The 20,681-nt window shown below is 37.3% G+C and overlaps 1 protein-coding gene across 2 annotated transcripts in view; it reads right to left on the reverse strand.

The window, feature by feature from the left end:
• Positions 1-691: 691 nt before the first annotated feature.
• Positions 692-20,681, reverse strand: part of TIPARP (TCDD inducible poly(ADP-ribose) polymerase) — a 31,219-nt gene continuing 11,229 nt past the window's right edge. For both annotated transcript variants that reach the window (XM_059391678.1, XM_059391679.1), the window contains exons 3-6: positions 10,545-10,713; positions 9,050-9,210; positions 3,383-3,661; positions 692-2,703 (exon numbers count right to left, since the gene is read on the reverse strand). In XM_059391678.1, coding sequence (XP_059247661.1) covers positions 2,256-2,703; positions 3,383-3,661; positions 9,050-9,210; positions 10,545-10,713 — 1,057 coding nt within the window. In that variant the 3' untranslated portion in view covers positions 692-2,255. The remainder of the gene's footprint in view (positions 2,704-3,382; positions 3,662-9,049; positions 9,211-10,544; positions 10,714-20,681) is intronic.

Raw genomic sequence — 20,681 nt, forward strand, 5'->3', positions numbered from 1 at the left:
ACCATAGTTTAAAAGAGTTAAGCTCCAGCTTTCTGAAATGATGTAAATTAAATTACAGTTGTGTCACTAGGGAGAAAGATGTACTGAATGCTTTTCAGTATGTTTTTAAAGCCATGAAACCATTACAAAATTTAGGCTGACTCCACAGCTCTTGCTTAGTTAAAACAATATACAGTACTATACAGGAATTTAAAAATGATTACACTGGAGGGAAAGTACTGTCAGAGATGCTCACATTTCCAAATCAGATCACTTTAAGTTGGCTGAAAGCTAAGGTGCTCAAGTGCTGACAAGATCTCTAAAATTCCTTCGCATGTTTCCATCAGCACCTGTTGATGGGGACAATCTGCTCATTTTTCACTATAGCTGTTTGCTGATATGACAACTTTTCCCTTTTCCTCAAATATTTACCTGCAAAATAAAATATTCAGTCTTCTCTTGTGAAACTTACATGTGACTGCTACCTAATATAGTTTCTGCTGACTCCTGGAGCACAAAAGTTTAAGCAGCAGGCTCTGATTGGGTCTGTTCAGTCGCTCAGTCACATATTCACTCAACCAGTCAACAAGCATTTAAGGACAGATCATCCACTATGTGCTGAATTCACTTATCTTAAATGGAACCAAAACAACAAAAGTTTTAAAGAATTACCGGAACTTTTATTTTTGCTTAGTTTTATTAAAAAAATAAATATGTCATAAAGCTTTATTTTCCTTTAAGGAGAAAAAAAAGGAACAAGTTTCATAAAATCAAATAAGCAATGGTAAGGTGTCTTAACTTGAAAAAGATTGGGAATCACTGGTTTACAAAGTTATAATTGACTGAAAGTACAACTGTAACAGCCACAGTTGGCTGTTTCATGCCAATGGCAGCAAACAACGAGATCAACTAGGGCAAAATAAATAATTGTGTGGAAGCCCTGATAAGTGCTTAAACAGACTGATTCACTGAGACATCAGGATAGATATATCTTGCTTCAAACAACACAGGAGTTCCTGAAAAGTTTTGTGTAAATGAAATAGCCACAAACATACTAGGAGAGCTTGGTATCTGAAAGAATTCCACAGTGAATTCTTTTGTGAACGACCACTACCACTTTTGTAAATCCGGGTATTGGCTTTGCTTAAGGCAAAGTATACCTAGCTGCTACCTCTCTGAACTGAGGTATTAGCATACACACCGAACACTGCTCCAGCTGGGTCAGTGGCACAATTTCCAAGTTTGTGTTTCCATTAAGTAGTGTAAAATAGAGTCAGCCGGGGAACCCAGCTGCATCTGGCAAAGCAGGCAAAGGGTGGGATAACCACCTTTAACAGTATTTCCAAGCCAACAAATACTTTGGAGAGTCTACTTTGTGCGAAGCACGGTAATAAGCCTTAACAATTCAATTATAGATGTACTTCCTTTCTCTAAAACCTTCAGTCGGGGCCTACGTCGGAAACTCTAAAAGTAATACTACTAATCCTCAAGACTGACTTTAACCAAATTAGCTGCCCAGCTCCTTCAGATTGGGGTAGATGATAATGGAAGAGGCTGAGTTTTCTAAGGCTGCAGTTTTAACAACATAAGAATCATGTTTCATATAACCAGTTAGTGAAAAATCTTCCTGGCGACAAAAATTTTTCAAATGGTTCCTTTTTTTTTTACTTCCTCTGAATCCTCAGGTAAATTCTGCAGAACAGTTAAAGTCACCAATGCTCTCTGCTTGGGTGATATATTTCAGTTCTGCTGCTAGGATAAAAACTTCCTTCCACCCACCAGAATTTCATGAACTTATCCTACACCGTAAGTGATGCTTTGGACAGGGAATAAGTATGGTAGTATTAGCTCCAGTTGTTTTATCATTTTAAATAACAGAATCCTCAATTTGCTCACAGCCTCCATTTCATTTGGCCAAACTTCTACCAGGCTTAAGTCACATTTAATTGGTTAGGCTGTTCAGTTTCTTTTTAAAAATGCTTCTAATACCATTGCTGCCTATATGTACAAGTGTGAATAAAAAGAGTAGGCAATCTGTAGTCTTTTCCACACTGAGTACACTAACAACAATTAGTAAATAATTAAAGAATAAGTGGTCATTTTAAAACTCGTGTTTTTCTTTAAAAAATTTTTCACTTTCTAGCACTTAAAAAAATGGGTCTTAAAAGTGCCCTATTAATGTCCAATGCTGTTCCCCACTCTGTCCCACCCATCCAAAACCTGCTACAAATGCTGGATTGAGTTCGTATCAAATAATTTAGCAGTACCAAGATTTTTCAAATGGAAACAGTGTTACTGACTTCTTCATATTGGATAACAAAATAAGGGTAACTCTGATCATCATTAAAAATGACAAAAATCTGAGGTTCAAAGAAATTATCCACACAAGAGTCATACAGGTCACTGGTAACACTGCCTGGATTGACAGGAGGGGGTCTTCTCATGCCATGACTGCCCATCGTGTATCTGCCAGTTAGTACTTTGGCCAGAAACATGAAATGGACTCCTTTGGAGGACTTCTTAGAAAAGTTATGAGAATAGCTTGCCTTCTTTGCAAAATAACTGCCTTGTCCAAACATTGTAGCATGCTTTCCACAGACTCGAGGGTCAAAGTTGTGCTTGCAGATTCCATCTACCACATCCTGGGATGTTCCATGAAATAAATGTCTCTCATTGATTATCCTGTCACGGCCAAACATTTTCCTGTTCATATATTCCTTTTTCCTAATGAAAAGAGTGGACAGGGAATTCAGAAGAAGGAAGGTATAGATCAATTTAACAGGCAAGATGTAGTCATAAACTCATTATGGTTTCAATGATGAGGAAATGTTAAAGTAGCTTTCAAGGGCAAAATGCCATCAGAGATCATATTAAAAGTTTAAAATGATCTTTTCCACTGCAGGCAAGAAGAGCCCCTTTCCCCCCCGCCACCCCAACACTTATTCACTTGCTATCTCTTCCATTTCAAATCTAGTTCACAACCTTACTTTCTCAGGATAACTTCTTTGTCGAATTCCACCAACCTGAGTATCTCTTAATTCTGAGATTACTCAAACCTGCATGTATTCCTTTTGTACTACATTTGCTTTTTGTTGATTTGAGAGGCAGCATAGTCAAGTAATTAAAAGCAAAGCCTCTGGTGCTAGACTGCCAAAGTTCAAACTCCAGCACATATCTATCTGATTAGCTGTAGGTCCTGTGGCAAGTTACTGAACTTACATGGTCTGTTATGAAGAGTATATATGAGTTAATACATGAAAAAATACAAACATAATAGATTTTGTGAAAGTCTTTACTATTATGTTCTGCATCTATCATTAGTACATTAAGAAAAGCTCTTAGGGCGCCTGGGTGGCTCAGTGGGTTAAGAAAAGCTCTTAAATTTGTCGTACTGCTGACTCACCTTTTATATTTCTCCCAAAGAAACTGGTTTTGGACTCTCAGTATTTGCAAAATTCTATATTTAAACTCAGGCACAGTCTTATGAAAAAGATTATAGATGATTCGATAACTTTTGTCCTCTACAGAAACAGGCACTTGGATGAAGTCCTGAGATGGATGCATATAAATCCAAGTTTCAGGGTAAAAGTTTGCTGAGGTGACCCCATCAGGGCAGATGATCTGTGATGATGAAGTTGCTTCAAGAGGCGGAGGAGCCTGTGTGGGAACACCACCAAGTGTCCTGGAAGGGAGAGGAAGAAATGTCAATGTAAAACATTTAAGTACATCTCATATTATAGCACTCTAAAGCAGTACCTAAAATTGTAATTTGTATAGTTTAAGTGCTTGTTTTAAAAAACAATATAGAATATGCTATGTATTTAAAAAAAAAAGTCTCCAAGTGACATTGCCTATACACAGTTAACCTATTATTAGCTTCTTCCCAGCCTCCTCCTTGTGGAGAAAACTCTGGAATGTACTGCTACAGGCAGGCAGGCAAGCAAGGGACAATTTATAAATATCTTCACTTTGAACTGTAGACTCCTCTTTTGCCTATACAGTTAAAGAAACTCTAAGAGAGCAGTGATAATATATGTATTCTTCAAACTTTGCTGTACTAAGCAGAAAATTTACCATGACTAAAGGCTCTATAGGTGGCGGGGAGCAGATTGATGGGGAGACAAAGGCAGGCAGGAAAGAAGGAGCTTACAGGAAGATGACATGAAATATTAAAAATAAAAAAGCTTAGAGGTGCCTGCGTGGCTCAAGTGGTTAAGTGTCCAACTCTTGGTTTAGGCTCATGTCATGATCTTATGGGTTATGGAGGCTCCATGCTCAGGGGGAGTCTTCCTGAAGATTCTCTCCCTCTGCTTTCTGCCTCCCACTCCTGCATGCATACATACACATGGCTCTCTTTCTCTCTAAATCTTTAAAAAAAAATTAAAAAGCTTATACTTTCTGTATAACACAAACAAAAATCACTGGAGTAGGCACTGAAAGCTGACATTTGGCATTTGCTTCATCTTTCAATGTCATGTGTTAACAACAAGGTCGTCAATTGTATCCAAATTTTATAGCCTTAGGTGTGCTTAAGATGAAACGAATTACTTTAAGCTTCAGACAACAGAATGTGTATCCTTGAACCTTTAAATTTAGTTTTAGTCACTTTGACAGGTGACTTTCTATTAAGTAGCAGCTGAACATTAAGCATTTAATGTTCAATTAAATGCTTAAATTTAAATTATATTTCTTGGCCATTTTCAAAACAGAACAAAAAGGAAGATCAGAGAGAGAAATTCCTGGCCCTGAGACCCAGATTCAGGGCCAGGGTACCGTAACACTCTTCAGCATAGAGTGATGGTCACAAGGAAGCAGTAAGTCTGTGAAATGGATTAAACTAAAAATTTTCAAAAAGAGTTTTGTAACACAGAAGTTACAACCGTAAGTGACTGTGCATCTCATCTGCAAGAGTATATCTTACCATTACCCTCCTCATTAATCAAGCTGCCTTACAGTAAGCACATACTATGGACAGGCATTTTACATACATTATCAGTTACTGTCCTAACAACCCAGCAATAAGGCTTGGATATCTGTACTTTTCAAATAAAGAAACTGCTAGCATAGTAGCAAAGAACAGAGACAGGATTTAAATCCAGGCCTATCTACATAGTTTCTAGATGCATACTCTTTCCACTGCTATATACTTCACAATTCATACACACACACACACACTCTCTCTCTCTCTCTCTCTCTCTCTCTCTCTTTCTCTTTCCCCTCAAGGTTTGAAAGTGATGGATGTATATTAGGGCTGCAATGCAGGTTTGCCTGACTCCCACTACCACCACCTCCATCTCACACAGTCTTTTGACTTTTAAGAGATGGCTTGATAAGAAGTTAAAAAGCTATAGAGGCACAACTGCCTTCTCTAACACCTGCCCCCCTTCAAGTGGTTGTGCCTACGATTTAGCATGCCTCAAGATCCCTTGGGAGACAGAGACAGGAGTTCTGAGAGGAACCAGGACTTACAGAATCCATACAGTTCAGGGGTCAATTTAAAGGGGGCACTGGCTTCTCTAACCTTCCTGGAAGAGGCATAATAGTTCTTGTTCTCTGAGGCATTTTCATAAAGCCCTGACAGACTCCTCTGGAGCCTTCATTCACGGGCACATTCTTCTGAAGAGAGGCCCCACTGCTTTAATCAGATTCTGAAAGGTAACTCCTTCAAAAGCCATCACTATTCTGGAGAAATGGCAGGAAACACAGAGTATAAGTTCCCTATTTTTAGCTGTTCCTTCTAGTCCTGCTCTGCAAAAAGAGTAAATTCCAGCCTACCAGATTTCCAGGTTTATTAGGAATTGAAGTTACCAAAAGAGGTTTCTCTCTCTCTCTCTCTCTCTCTCTTTTTTTTTTTTTAAAGATTTTATTTATTTGTCAGAAAGAGCGAGAGAGAGGGCGCACGCACTTGCACAAGCAGGGGGGGTTGCAGGCAGAGGGAGAAGCAGGCTCCCTGCTGAGCAAGGAGTCTGATGTGTTGACTCAATCCCAGGACCCTGGGATCATGATCTGAGCCAAAGACACAGGCTTAACCTACTAAGTTCCCCAGGCGTCTGCCAAAGAGTTTTCTGAGTTGGGGAAGGAAAATAAAAATTCTCCCAACCACTTTACCCAAAACAGGTTTTAGGCTGCTGTCACAGCCGTACTGAAATCCTGGCACTGACCAAAAAAGATTCATAGATACTTGAAGATGAGCCTGTATAAGTAAATCCTAACCATCCTAAAACATTAAGATTAGATTTAATATTCATAATTATCATACATTCCCATCTATAGATGCTTACTTTTAATAAGCCAGTATCTTAATTGGGCTAAAACATTAAAATGCATATAGACAGCTGTCTGATGAACTTCTACACACTATACTTGCCATGAATTAGAAATACATATTACAAGCACAGTTATAAATGTGGCTTTATTTTCTGAGGCTGCTGAGTTTGTGTTTAGCTCATGGGTATTCCAATGACATACCATGTGCTTCACAGTGCTGTACCAGCCTTCTCCAAAGAGGCAAAGTTGAAGGGTCTAGAACTTGCACTCAAGGACCTCTGAAGAATGGATTTTCAGAATTCAAGGTCATCTTTTACACTCTCCTTCCCTCTCCTTGCCATTTCAGAAGATGTTTCCTAACCCACTTTCAGTGACAAAGTAAAAATTAATTCATTTTATCTTTTCTGGGGGGAGAAGTAAAACCCTATCAGGCTTTCCCATGACCACAGAGTGACTGCACAGGATAGATGTCCTTTTGGCTGAAATGAACTCCTACATCTCTAAATTTGAGATTTGTTTGCTTATGCAGCCTCAGCTTAAATATTCTAAGAATATTAAAGAATAAGCTTTTTTATCAACCTCACTGAAAAGCAGCAAGCACCAGGAAATAATACTTTCTTTGTAACTATGAGTGATAGATGTTAACTAAACTCCATTGTGGTAATCATTTTGCAATATATGTATGTCAAATTATTAGCTGTACACCCTAAACTGACAGAGTTGTAGGTGAGTTATAGCTCAATGAAACTGGAAGGAATTAAAAGCACCAGGGAAATTCTCACTTAGGAGGAGTCAAAATTCATAGATTAAGTCAGCCAGCCCCTCTCCTCAGCTCCCTTATTCTGGCATTCCCAATTTCTAGGCATCTCTTATTTCATGATTACTATAGCCTTTTTTGACACTTACGTTTTAATCTGACCCTCTACATTTACTAACATTTAAGAACAAAACTTTCTTCCTGGCTAAGATTAAAATCATAGTCTCTCTGGAATCTGTTTTGCAGCCTGCTTTTTAAAACTAATCCCTCTCTACTCTCCACTAGGCCAGTCTGAGTGCCTCAGGGCCCCAGACTCTAGGGCAGATAGGAACTGAAGGGCTGCATTTACCCATTCCATCCTGGTGAACTTGCTGCTTGTTTCTCTGCTCTTTTCTCATTGAAGTGTCTGCGTAATCTCTTTGATTTGCTAAGCTCTTACTTTATACCTGATTAACGCTGTTTTAGACAAAAAGACTAAACAGGAGATTTTAGAAAGAAAAAGGAAGAAATAACAGACTGACTTTCTTTGTTCTCTTATAAGCCTACGTTATAGGCTTACCTTATAGTAAGGTGCCAAATTTGTGGCACTAATTCTAATACTGCTTATAGTATTTTCATAGTTCGTACTTTTACAAAATAAGCCTAAATTTTAAAAGAGGGGGAGGGATTATTTCATAATTACTTGTCTTAGGGTTGAAACAAATCAATGTTCACCATTTTGTAAAAGTCCCCCATCAATGCAGCACTCGATTGAGCATTCTTACTCTCACTCAGAAGCTCCATCTTGCTTGATTGGCTCAGCATGCCAAGCTGCTGGTCTCACTAATGAGTTCTACCATCTCACTAGGAGGACAATATGTTCCTAACTACTGGACGCTGACACTATCTCCAGCTGTGCTAGTGAAATCACAGAAATGGCATTTTTATTAGTTTCTAATAAAAAAAAAAACCCTACAAGGTAAAATTTTTCACACTTGGACTAGGAAGAAAGCACACATTTACCCAAAGCCAGCATATATTTCTTAACCAGCCTTACTAAAAATTGCTTTTGGATACTGAGCATTTCAGGGATTTTTATTCATTTGTATTTTGTTTTTAATGTTCCTTTTGCAATATCATAATTAGAATCATTAAAATTCTGTCATAATGATCTGGGAAAAATACAGTTTGAGACTGAAAAACAAACAAACAAACAAACTAGTCAGAATATAAAAACAACATCTCTAAGATAAGTAGAAGAGAAAAACCAGTATTACTCTAGACCTCCCCAGTTCATAAAACCAAGTAAATCTAGCATTATTTCTAAAAAGCAGCCTCTAAATATGGTATATCCGATGAGAGTACACAAAGATTTCCCTAGAGTTCCTAATTTTCAAAGATGGCCATGCTACTGGTAACAGGCTCCACCTTTTTGCATCTATGGAGATATACTGATGGGCTATCTGGGGTGGGGAAGAGGACTTGAGAAAATGGAAGAGCTCACCTACAATTCAGAAGGTTGAAATCAGTTTCAACCTAGAAGTATGACAGGTAATTTTAGGGAGTATTACAGGAAGGTGGGCCTTACATAGAAAATGAGAATGCAGATTCTTTGAGAAGAATCTTTCCTATTAAAATTCACTCAAGGAAGAAGAACTGGAGAATGCCACCTTGAAGGGCTCTCCCTGCTTGACCTTGCAGTTTACCTGTTCTGGGAAGCAGCACCATTACATGGATGGTTATCATCAGGAAACTCAATCTTTCAGGAAGCAAATGCAAAAAACTGCCTTATCCCCGATATAATTACTTTTTTGTTGTACAAAAATGTTACTTCTCTTTGCTTTTCAGTTCAAAAAAATCAACTGGATAATCACTCTTTTAGTTAGGTTAATTGTAGCTTATCTGAACTCTATTCTGAAGAATTAAACCCATAGAATAACTCAAAATTTCACATTCTAGAAGTATTAACCAAGTTGGCCTCTTAATTTAAAATCTTTTACTCTTTGTCATTCAGTTGTATATTTACATAAAATGAGAGTAAAGATAAGGCTTTCCACTGACACTTACTGTAAATACGGAAGCAGTGTAAAACAGGAGCGGAAAAGGGGTCTCCTTTTTATTTCTCTCCTGAAGAATGAGTTGTGAAGAATGTAGTGGTTGTTCCACATCATAAATCGGACCTCTTTCAGACCTCGAGAGTTGGCTTCTTCAATCAGTCGAATAACAGACTGGAGTAGAAAATAGAAGGTAAAGGAAAAAGAAGTTAGAAAAAAACAATCACTAGGAAATATGAAAAAATGTTACTGTAACTAAAGGCAAAAATAGTTAACCTTGATGTTAACATCAGAAAAGGTTCAATAAAGTGCAGAGAGTCAAATTAATTCCTTTTACACTCAGGATTTTTGGGGAGGGGCAAGGGGGGAAAGAAACAGAATAGAAAGATGCTCCTTCTTCAGAAGAGCATGGATTTCTATTATGAAACATGTGAGGCCCAGGGATCAACTCTATTTTGAGGCTTTAACAATGTCCTAGAAATTTGTTTATATTTCTTAAGGGAATTTTCAGAAGAGGATTAAAGATAGTAGTGTATATAGTTCAAAGAAACTAGTTAAGTTCCAAATCCAAGAAATCTTTCAGAGGAAAAACACAGGGACATGTATTCTGAGAATACATTTTAAATAGTCTTTTATTCTCCTTGGAAGGTATTAGATACTAGTGATTACTTAAAAGAGTCTCAGAAATCTTAATTCCATTATGTATTATTAACCAATTAATATTATACTTAGGTAGTTTTCTTTTGCTATTGCCTTAAAAGAAAATTCCAAAGGGTAAAGAAGTCAGTTATCCCTTTTTGTAATGCTGGAAATGAATTTAATCAAATCAAAGAAGTCCGATCTTTGGAATGTAAAATTAATCTCTAAAGTCCATTTCATTGTTTTAAAATTTGACTCTGAATTCTCATTAAGAGGCAAAGTAAACCCATCATCATTTTAAAACCTTACTTTGTGATTTGATTTAGAAGCTATTCTTACCATCTCACACTAAGGATCCATGTACACATATGACACAATTTTAAATGACTGATTTGCCTGACCACAGCTCAATAAACATTTTCAAGTATTTCTTCCAGGGGCTTAAGAGTGCTTGTTTCCCATTAGACTTCCGAGATGCTAAGTATAACACATGATTCAGTGAACATGAGCCAAGGAGCCAGAAACAGCTAGAAATATACTAGTGCTCATCTCATTAAAATTATTCTAAAGGAGCACTATGTCTGAGTACTTACCATGTAAATATTGGTCTCTACAGTATTATGATACTGAGGAAAGCATTTTACCTCTCTGATAACAGTGGTATTTATGGATTCCAGATCAGTGAAAAGAAATACATCCTCAGAAAAATTGAGAATAATGTTAATTATATCAACAAGACTCCATTTTGTATCAGTAAGCTCTTATATTTGTTGTTCTGTTTAGTCACTGTTGTAAAGGATTAGAAGGAAAGGACAGTGAAAGATAAGAAAAATTTAAATGCACTTTTGGGGAAAAGAACCTGTAAATACCTCAGGATACTCTCTCCATCCAAAGTGGTCCCTACAGAAGAACTTCCAGACTGTGTGGTAAATAGAGTTTACATTGCTAGAGGGTGGTGTGGACAGCCTTCGTAGTTGGTCAAATTCAGTTGTTTCATACACATTCATGGCATTCAAATCTGCCCAAAATTCTTGTCCTCTAAAAAGACCCCCCCAAAAAAAGAACTGTTAATATATTTGCAAAATAGAAATATCTAAACATCTCATCAGACATTAAAAATATGTAGTATAGCATGCTGTAGAATTTTCAAAACTTATTTGGAGTAAAAAGGACACTACTGGTTGTTTCTCCATTTCCTACATGCCTTTTTTTTTTTTTTTTTTAAGATTTTATTTATTTATTTGGCAGACAGACCACAAATAGGCAGAGAGGCAGGCAGAGAGGAAGGGAAGCAGGCTCCCTGCTGAGCAGAGAGCCCAATGCGGGGCTCAATGCGGGGCTCCATTCGGGGCTCCATCCCAGAACTCTGGGATCATGACCTGAGCCGAAGGCAGAGGCTTTAACCCACAGAGCCACCCAGGCGCCCCTCCTACATGCCTTTTCTTAACAAGACCAAAGGTTCCAGGCCATGGAGTTATGGTACCACACTGACTGATGTTTATCCCACAGTATCACAGTATCACAGACCTAAACCAATCAACATAATCCCACCCTCCCCCAAACCCGGGTTTCAGCCAATCAGGGAGTCAGTTTGAAGATGAAGCTGACAGAGAAACAAAAGAAACTTCTCTTAAAGCTTGCCTTTTTTCCCAGAGTTATCAGTTTACTTATCAATACAAAATACACAATATTGCCTGATGAAAAGAGAAAAAAAGAAAAACAAAAAAACCCACCAAACCCCAGATGAGACCAGTATTGCTATTTTACCCAATATCAATACTATCTTTTGTCCCGGGGGTTGGAGGGGGAGAAGTTGGCAAAACATGAAGAGCAAGATAGTTTGGATTATTATGAAGTTTGGCTGTGAGAATATTTTTGTCATTTTGTTATCTCTTGTCTGCTGCTGCTGAATCAGCACTTCATAAATATCTCAATACTTTGGGGGGAAAATCCCATTATATGAATCAATATCATTTAAGGAATTCTAATGGGTGGTCCATTTAAAATCTCTTTTCTAATGGAACTTCATCTAGTGTTTGAAATATCTTAACCATTATTTTAAATAACTGGAAAAATGTTCATTGTATTGTTCTTTTTGTGTATTTTTCAAGATATCCCTAAGAACATATGAAAAATAAAATACATCATAAAGTAACATCATAGATATCAGCAGAGTGACAAAGTTTCCAGACACATTCCTTCATCTTTCTACCCTTTTCATAATGGAGTTCTTTCTTTCTTTCTTTCTTTTTTAAAAACATTTTACTTATTTATTTGAGAGGGATAGTGAGAGACAGCATGAGCAGGGGCAGGGGAGAGAAGGAGAAGCAGGCTCCCTGCAGTAGGGAGCCTGATATGGGCTTGATCCCAGGATCCTGAAATCATGACCTACAAACGCTTTGCCAACTAAGCCACCCAGGAGCCCATCCACCACAGATTTCTAAATGGAGGTCTATAATACACAGGATACTCCAGGTATAGTGTACTCAAAATGACTGGTTCATGTGAATCCAGGTGTTGGAACAAATATTCCCAATATTCAACTTATTTCCTTGTTGTAAATTAGAATTTTGAAAAGGTATTAATTTTGACCTAGGGCTTTTGTTGGTTAGTACAACACTTTCCAAATTCTGCTCTAGGAACACTTGTTTCAAGGACTGTTAATAGGTATTCTGTGTAAAAAGCATTTTGTGGTCAAATGTTTGAAAAAAACTTGGTTACACAAAATTAAACAATTTACTTATTGCAGCCACTCTTCAGCCCCTTTAATAAACTAGGTAAATACTGAAGCACCATGATGAGGGCTATAAAGTATCCTTCCAAAATTGTCACAACGCTCTCTTCCTTTTTTTCCATGTATGCCTATTAACATTTCTCAATAAACACCCCTGGCAAATCTACCATCCTCTATCCTCATGTTCATAATTTTTGAAACAGATTCTATTTGGGGGGGAAAAAAACCACCTCAAGTCATATATCCAACTAATGGTGCCAATGAAGCATGTAACTTAATAAAAGCAGTATGTTCCTTTAAAAATTCCTAAGGCATTTCCCCAAACCCTGATTCCCTGCTTAGGAGAACAGACAGGAAGGAAGGAAGGATGGAAGGAAGAAGGAAGGAGGATATGATCTTAAAAGTACCATATACTTTTAATTAAGTGTGAAATGGAAATAAGACAATAAAATGTAGTTTAAAGTTACATTTGGACACTTCTTGGTTTAAAATTATTTATGTTAAATAAGGGGACTTAATTCAAAAGGAAAAAGTGTTTCTGGAAAACTCTTTAAAAAAGTAGAACAAATGCTGAAAACCGGAACTCCTATACCTAAACTAAACCTCACATCAAGTTGCTTAAACGTTTTTCACTTAATTTTAGGAGAATCTGATATTGAGCCAAGAGATATTAACCTGTTTCTCCCTCTTAACATAATTTCCAGATCTAAACAGATTTTCTTGCTTTAAGTTCATTTCCCAGTAAGTGTTCCCAATTATGAGTTAAATCCTCAGTATTTTCTTTAAGGAATTCGTAGAACAGCAGTTATTATGTTAATATGCATTATAAACAGCCAATGCTTTTTGTTGTTAAAGTACCAGATTTTATTCTGGACACCACTCTAGCAATTTCTGTTTAAGCCTGTATTATTAAGACTTCATAGATAATGATTTGCATGAGAAAGACATCTAAAACTGCAGCTTTTGCCACATCCTCTGTGCATTTCAGTCCATTGGATATTATGAAATTTCTATGACAAATCCTAATTTACTACAATCAACTGTTCTTTGGATTGATGTATCAAAGTACTGTTTTAGCTCTATTTGATTTTCAATATGCTTTTCTAGACTTTGCAGAGACAAAACAACAAATTTGAAAAACATTAAATTATCTTTTTATAAGATTAATTTTACCACCTGCTCTCCCTTAAACAGGGAATGCTTAAAAAATCCAAAGCCAAGAATTTCTTTTCTCCTCCATCTGCATCAGTAAAAAATGCATGCGATACAGATGCCAAATGTTCAACATACACCACTCTTCTTTATCAAACCATTGTCTCCTATTATGAGAAAGCATTTATGAGTCATGTATGTGTGGTAATGGTGATGGTGGGCTGTATTAGGCAATACACAAAGAATTAAACAGATGTAGTTCCTGGCTTACAGGGGCTTCAAGAGAGAAATAACTAACAAAACATAAAACCAGAGTCCGTACAATCTGCCTACTAAACTCATCAGTGGCAAGTACATCCTGGGAATGAGAGGATAAAGAATTAGCATGCAGCATTATGGAACAAGAGGTGGTTACTGGTGTCTAGGAATGGATCAAGTCAGGAAAAGTTAAGAGGCTTTACTGTATCAAACATAGCTTTTTCTAAGAGAAAGGATTTTAGGAATAGTTTAAATAATAGGAAAAAATACCGGTAAAGAAAGAAAATAAATACCAGGATTGTGTAAAAGAACAAGAAAAAAATAATTCAAGCATTTTGCTTGTTGAAGAAGGGTAGGGACAGGGAGGGACAGGAGAAATGCAAGTAGCTGGAAAAGGAACTCTATTAAACAGGGGTACAAAGCAGATAAGGACACGTGAACTAGCGTAAAATAGGCAACATGAAAGATGTCAGGCCATGAACTGAGGAAGTAAGCCCAGGATCTCAGAGCCTCAAATTTAAGAGTACAAATTTAGAGTATTGAGGTGATAAAGGGTCAAAGCAGTAAATACTGGATGTGTGAAGATTGAGCAAAACAGACAATGCTAGAGATTCGGAGGTAGAGGGAAGCTCTGTAAAGCAGGGTGCAATAATCCTGGTAGATGAGAACTCTATAAGGCCTAAAGACATCCCCCACTGAGGGATGGCCAGAAAAGAGAGAGTATGGGAGATGGCCACTATATAGGATTTAGATTTAACTAAATATATCATGTGGCTAAATTAATCAGTACTGACTTCCCCAAGATATAACCCTATCAAGATGAATCAGGAAAAAAATCTTATAAACAGATTGATGATTTTTGCTACAAAAGAATGAACTAGGACTGCTGAAATATTAACAATTCTGCTTCTGTATGCTTCACCAACAAACACACTACCACACATACCGATGTAAGAATCCAGATACAAAACTAATCTAAAATTCTGAAAATAACACCCATTCTCATAATTTAGATGCTTTATAACAATGATTCTCCCCCTACTCAACAAATAACTTGACATACCAAGTAAGACATTTTTCAATTATTTATTATCTATGCATGGAGCACCTACACCTACCTAAGTCAGAAAGAAATGTCCCACAACCATCATTTCTTCTGTGTACACTTCAAATACAAAAGAAAGTAAGCGGGGACCATGATGTAAATAACAGAACCATAATGAAAACCCAAAACTATTTTTAAGTTTAATGAAACAGAAATTAGTAAGAACATGATCTCTTTGTTAGATAAATAGTTCTTGGGATTATGCATTTGGGAGCCCAGTAAGGAATATAACCATTTTAGACAATTTTTCTGTATTTATAAGTTGTTTGAAACCAATAAAGAAATGTGAAAAACAAAAAAATCCTAAGTAGACACACTGACTAAGCACTGGACTGTGTGCTGGGGATAAGATGAAATGGGCCAGAGTCAGTAAGTTGAGAGAGAGAGAGAGACACACACACACACACAAGCAAACCCAGTGGTATGGTGTGAAATATGGCACAAAGGTGCTCTGGGAACGATTCAAAGGCAGAGGGCCTACCTCTACTGGAAATGGGGTCAGGAAAGGTATTCATGGGAGGTATCCTAGAGTAGATGAAATGAGAATCAAGTCTGGCAGGCCACCACGCAGACAATGGGAGGCAGGACATCACATGCAGAGTGACTGACATGTGCTGAAGCCAACCAAACAAGGCACAAGAGACCCAAGAGTGGGCAGTACATACAGTTCATGTGAGAGGTCAGAGTGTTATGTGTGTGAGGGGGATGATAAGAGATAAGACTGGACTGGATATGTTGGCTGGGGCCAGATAATGAAAAGCTTTGTATGCTGGGTTAAGAGGTCAGGACTTGATTCTGTGGGCAGTAGGAATCACTGGGCTGTTTTCAAGAAAGTTCAGACTCGCCTTTTAAAAAGCTACTCCAACAATGATGGTGTGGAGGACTGATTTGTTTATCTTAGGTAGGACACGGTGGGGAAAAGGAGGGAAAGGGTGGAGACAGGCACTTACTTGCTAAATATTTATCAGCATGTTTTTCATTATTATTATTACTTATTATTCTTAGACTTAGCCATCTGTAACTATTAGAACTATTCAAGACAAATGATGATAGAGAACTAAGGAGGCAATAGCAGGGAGACTCTGAAAGTTATTAAAGAGTCAAAATCTGACTGCACAAGATAGGGATTACATGTGAGGCCGAAGGGAATGTAGAGTCTAGGATGTGTCCCATTTTTCTGATCTGGATGACTGGGTAAGGTGCCATTATAGGAGACAGGAATTATAGGAGGTGGAACACGTTTAAGTGGGAAGATGATGGAACTAAAATACAGAAGTCAGTCTTTAGCAATGGTCAATTAAATTTTTTGACCCTACTCTGAGCAGTTTTAACCAGAGGGGCTAGATTTCAGAAATTTGTCTTCCATCCTCTAAGAGTTAACTATTTTCCTACAAGGATAAATCTGTGATGTCAAACTAATTCACACCTGCTCTAATCAGCCGACTAACTAGACACAATTAATAGGTCCTCTCATTTTATTACTGTGATGTAGAGTGAAAATTTCTCCCAAAACTGAGGGTCATTAACAATAGTAGGATAAAGATCAAATGAAGTATATAGAGTATTTAAGCTCTTCTGCTATGGACTTGAGACAGGCATGACAGATGGGACATGTTTGCTGCTGCTAAAGAAATTTCACAGGCACACAAAATATAGCTGGCTTTTGATACCTGGCTTTGATGTTTCCAGAACTCATTTAGCAATGTTGGAATATCTAGCAGTTTATATATCCCTTCAAATATGTTACAAGATGATGAGAATCAAGCCATGGCATATACAATACCAACGTATTTTGTGAGAGCAGTGTAGTTATTTAACTTCAGAGGACTACGTATTCTAACTTTATGCTTCAGAAGCATAGTAAACTGTCATTCATTCTGTTATTAAGATTTTTGCTAATACCGACTCAAATACAGAGTTACTGGGGCAATAAAAAATTTTCTATAAATGCTTATATAAGCAACATCTTTCAATATGTAGCAGAGGTTAAAATTCTATATTTAACTTCTACACTATGACATGGGTCTTAGTACCAACTGGATTTTCCCTCTTTGTATCCAGAAGTATCTATAAATACAGACATGCCTACAGATCAAAATTAGAAGTTTCCATTATTACACATATGACCCTCAGTAGTTGTGCGTGGGCTAAGAATCAAATGTTGACAATTAAATCGGTCCACCTCTAAAGAGACCCTGACCAAATCAAGACAGGATTGCTGAGGCTTAGCTCACTCTGTAAAACAATTAACATCAAACTTGGATCATGGATTTAGCTCATCGTTCTAAATATCTCAAACAATTTTGGGTAGGCAAATATATATATATTTTTTAAGATTTTATTTATTTATTTGACAGAGAGTGAGATCACAAGTAGGCAGAGAGGCAGGCGGTGGGTCGGGGGGAGCAGGCTCCCCACTGAACAGAGAGCTGATGCGGGGCTCCATCCCAGGACCCTGAGATCATGACCTGCGCTGAAGGTAGAGGCTTAACCCACTGAGCCACCCAGGCCCCCTGCAAAAATATTCTTCACTTTAAGATACAATGAGTTTCCAGGAATCAATTCTTAAAACGGTGATCATTTTAAGACAAAATTCTGACTGCTCCCTTGGTGCCTCCTGAGACATCTTGGAAACAGGTGAATGGGAAGGGACCAAGTTAGTGAGTGGATGCTGTCTAGCATCACATTGATCTGTGTTGTGTGTTAAATGCCATGGTTAATTTACAAATTGTGAGACATCTAACTGTGGTCTTACTTTTAAAAAATTTTTATTTATTCATTTATTTGACAGGGAGAGAGAGAGAGAGAGAGAGAGAGATTACAACTAGGAAGAGAAGCAGGCAGAAAGAGAGGGGGAAGCAGGCTCCCCGCTGAGCAGAGAGCCCGATGCGAGACTTGATCCCAGGACCCTGAGATCATGACCTGAGCCGAAAGCAGAGGCTTCACCCACTGAGCCACCCAGGCACCCCCTAACTGTAGTCTTAAAGTCATTATAGAAATGAACACTGTGAAATAAAAATGAGAGGATAAATAAGAGGAGACAAAAGGAAGGCAGATTCCCTACATGAACGAATATCATTTTTAAGCTTTTGTAATTCTATATTCCCCAAAAGCATGAGAAGAACTAAACAAACACATAACATAGTTTATTCTCAAAAACCTTTATACCAAGACACATTTGAGTACACCTAAGTGCTTCCTAAACCCTAAAAAATACCATACACTGAAGTCCCCTCTGCCCTATGCAACCACTAAAAGCAAATTATAATATCTACTTGAGGAAAAGAACCTACTAAATTTTGTTATGTTGGGCTTTTTGTTTGCTTTTACTACAAAACTACCAGATCAAAGGAAAGAACACAAAAGAACCTTCTAATAAGATGTGGTAAGCCTAAAAATCTTTCATAAATAAAAATTACACCTAAGAGATCAGAAAATCTCACTGCTATCTATTTACAGAGGCATGGGATTAAATTTTGCACTCTGAAGACATCAGAAATGTCATACAGCCTTAACTTTTAGCCAAGTTCAGTCACATGTCCTGAGGCTCCTAGAAGGTAACTTAAGTGAGACATACTTCTCAACCATGGCCTGAAGAGGAACTGAAACTTAATTTCTACAATAGCTGGGATAGAAAGCACACAACAGATTTTTTTTTAAATGTGTATCATACCTTATACTGCCTTAAATTATGCAGTTACTGCCTTTTATGAAGATGAGTGAATATCCCATTTGTTAAGTGAAATATTTTTAGAACTGTGAAGTTTCTATCTTACCTCAAAGTAGCCAATATAAACTGCCATGTACTCAGGGCACCATACTGATTGATTAAATTTTGTGAATATAGAATTAAACAGCATTGGAAGAGGGCTAAAATATATTTGCTTATACAGTTTTCCTCCTTGATTACAAAATCAATTGTATGTAAATGCTCAACTTACCTTAAAATAATTGCTTTCAAATAACCACAAATAACTCAGAACTCATTTACACATAAATGAAATTATAATTATAAACAACTATCATAAAATAAATCTTCTAATAACCACCAGGAGAAAATACAGGCTATTAATTTATAGATCAACTTTTGAAACTACAAACTCTTTATAAAAGGGTTTTATTCAGAATTTTCTCAACTTAGCCTTATCTTTTTCCCCACTTAGTACAGATAAACTAATTGAAATGAGCAAATTAAAAATATACACTTCGATGGCTTATTATGAAACCCAGAGATGACTAAGAAGCTCTCAAGACTAGAGATTTGAATATATGCAAACTAACCATACAGAGAATTCAACACTTCCTGAGAGTTTTAAGCAAATTTCTTAAAGAAAAAAAAAAAAAGGCTTCCTACAGAAAACATATTAGGAGATACCTTTTTTCTTGTGTACATATCATAAACTGTGACCACAAAACCTTTCAATATGGCTTTAAACCAGTAACTTTTTCTGGGGGAGAGGAATCTATGAAGCCAATCTGTTTCTCTGACAGATTCAGTTTTATCAATAGTTAAGATAGCCTAAATTTTTGGTAACAAATCAATTGTAGAATCCTTTATACAAGACTTCTGATGTGTGGCAGCATTTGGACAATCAAACGTCTTAAGCAAGCAAAGTGCCTTGTGTTTCATAAATTCTACCCCCATTCAAGGATATCTTTCTTTTTATTACCTCAGAAGGCAAATCTATTTCTCCTGTGCTTATTTTTATTCTCTCAACGCCTGGAAATGAAATGAAAGAGCAAAGCCAGGTGGCAGTCAGAAACCAAAGACCAACCGCAGCAGGAAATTATTTAGAGTATTTTGTGCCGTTTGCCCTCTCTACGCCCTGATCAGCTGCAGGAGCTGTGAAGATCACAAGGTGCAGGCAAGATCCTGAGAGCATACACAGTGCAAGCAAATTCACCCTTGGGCCTCTATCCCTGCCATTCTTCCCCCACTCTTCAGTGCTGATAAAAATTTCAAGCAAAGGTCACCCAAACTCTATGGCTATATGTTAAATGAGAAGGGACAGTTAAAAAAAAAATCTCAGTCCAAAAAGAAAATTTTTTTAAAAAAATTTATTTATTTATTTGACACAGAGAAAAAGAGAGAGAATGAACAAGCAGGGGGAGCAGCAGAGCAGAGGGAGAAGGAGAAGCAAGCTCCCCACTGAGCAGAGAGCCTGATGCTGGGCTTGACCCCAGGCCCCTGAGATCATGAGCTGAGTCAAAAGCAGACACTTAACTGACTGAGCCACCCAGGCACCCCCCAAAAGAAAAAAAATTGTTAACAAAGAGAAATTCCTCTAAGCTTGCCCTAAACATATTTTCCAGTCATATGAGAAGTGCTATGTTTCACATAAAGAGAATTAACAAATCCTTCCTAGAAGCAATAGAGCCAAAATAAAGGACATCCATTTGCATAAATAGTATAAATTTCCTGAACTCCTTCTCAAATAACTTAGTCATGGGAGATTCTAATATACTCCTGGCACATTCTGTGGCACACATACTTGCAAATCACTGGTTTCTGTAAAATGTGAAAGGGAAGAGTCACTGGCATTCTCACTAAGAGCATACCCTTTCATTGTGATGACCATGTAAAGGTTCTTTACTGGCCAAGCGGGTGTTAAAAGTATACAGCATATAGCAGAGAAAGATCAAGGAGACAGACACCATTTTGCTGTGTGGACACAGCAAATAGGAATGCTTAACTCCCTTCTATGCTTGTCTTAGCAACAGTAACAGGTTAGGTAAGCAAGGAAAATTGTTTAAATT

This window comes from Mustela nigripes, chromosome 2, assembly GCF_022355385.1.
Source record: "Mustela nigripes isolate SB6536 chromosome 2, MUSNIG.SB6536, whole genome shotgun sequence".
NCBI classification, from domain to species: domain Eukaryota; kingdom Metazoa; phylum Chordata; class Mammalia; order Carnivora; family Mustelidae; genus Mustela; species Mustela nigripes.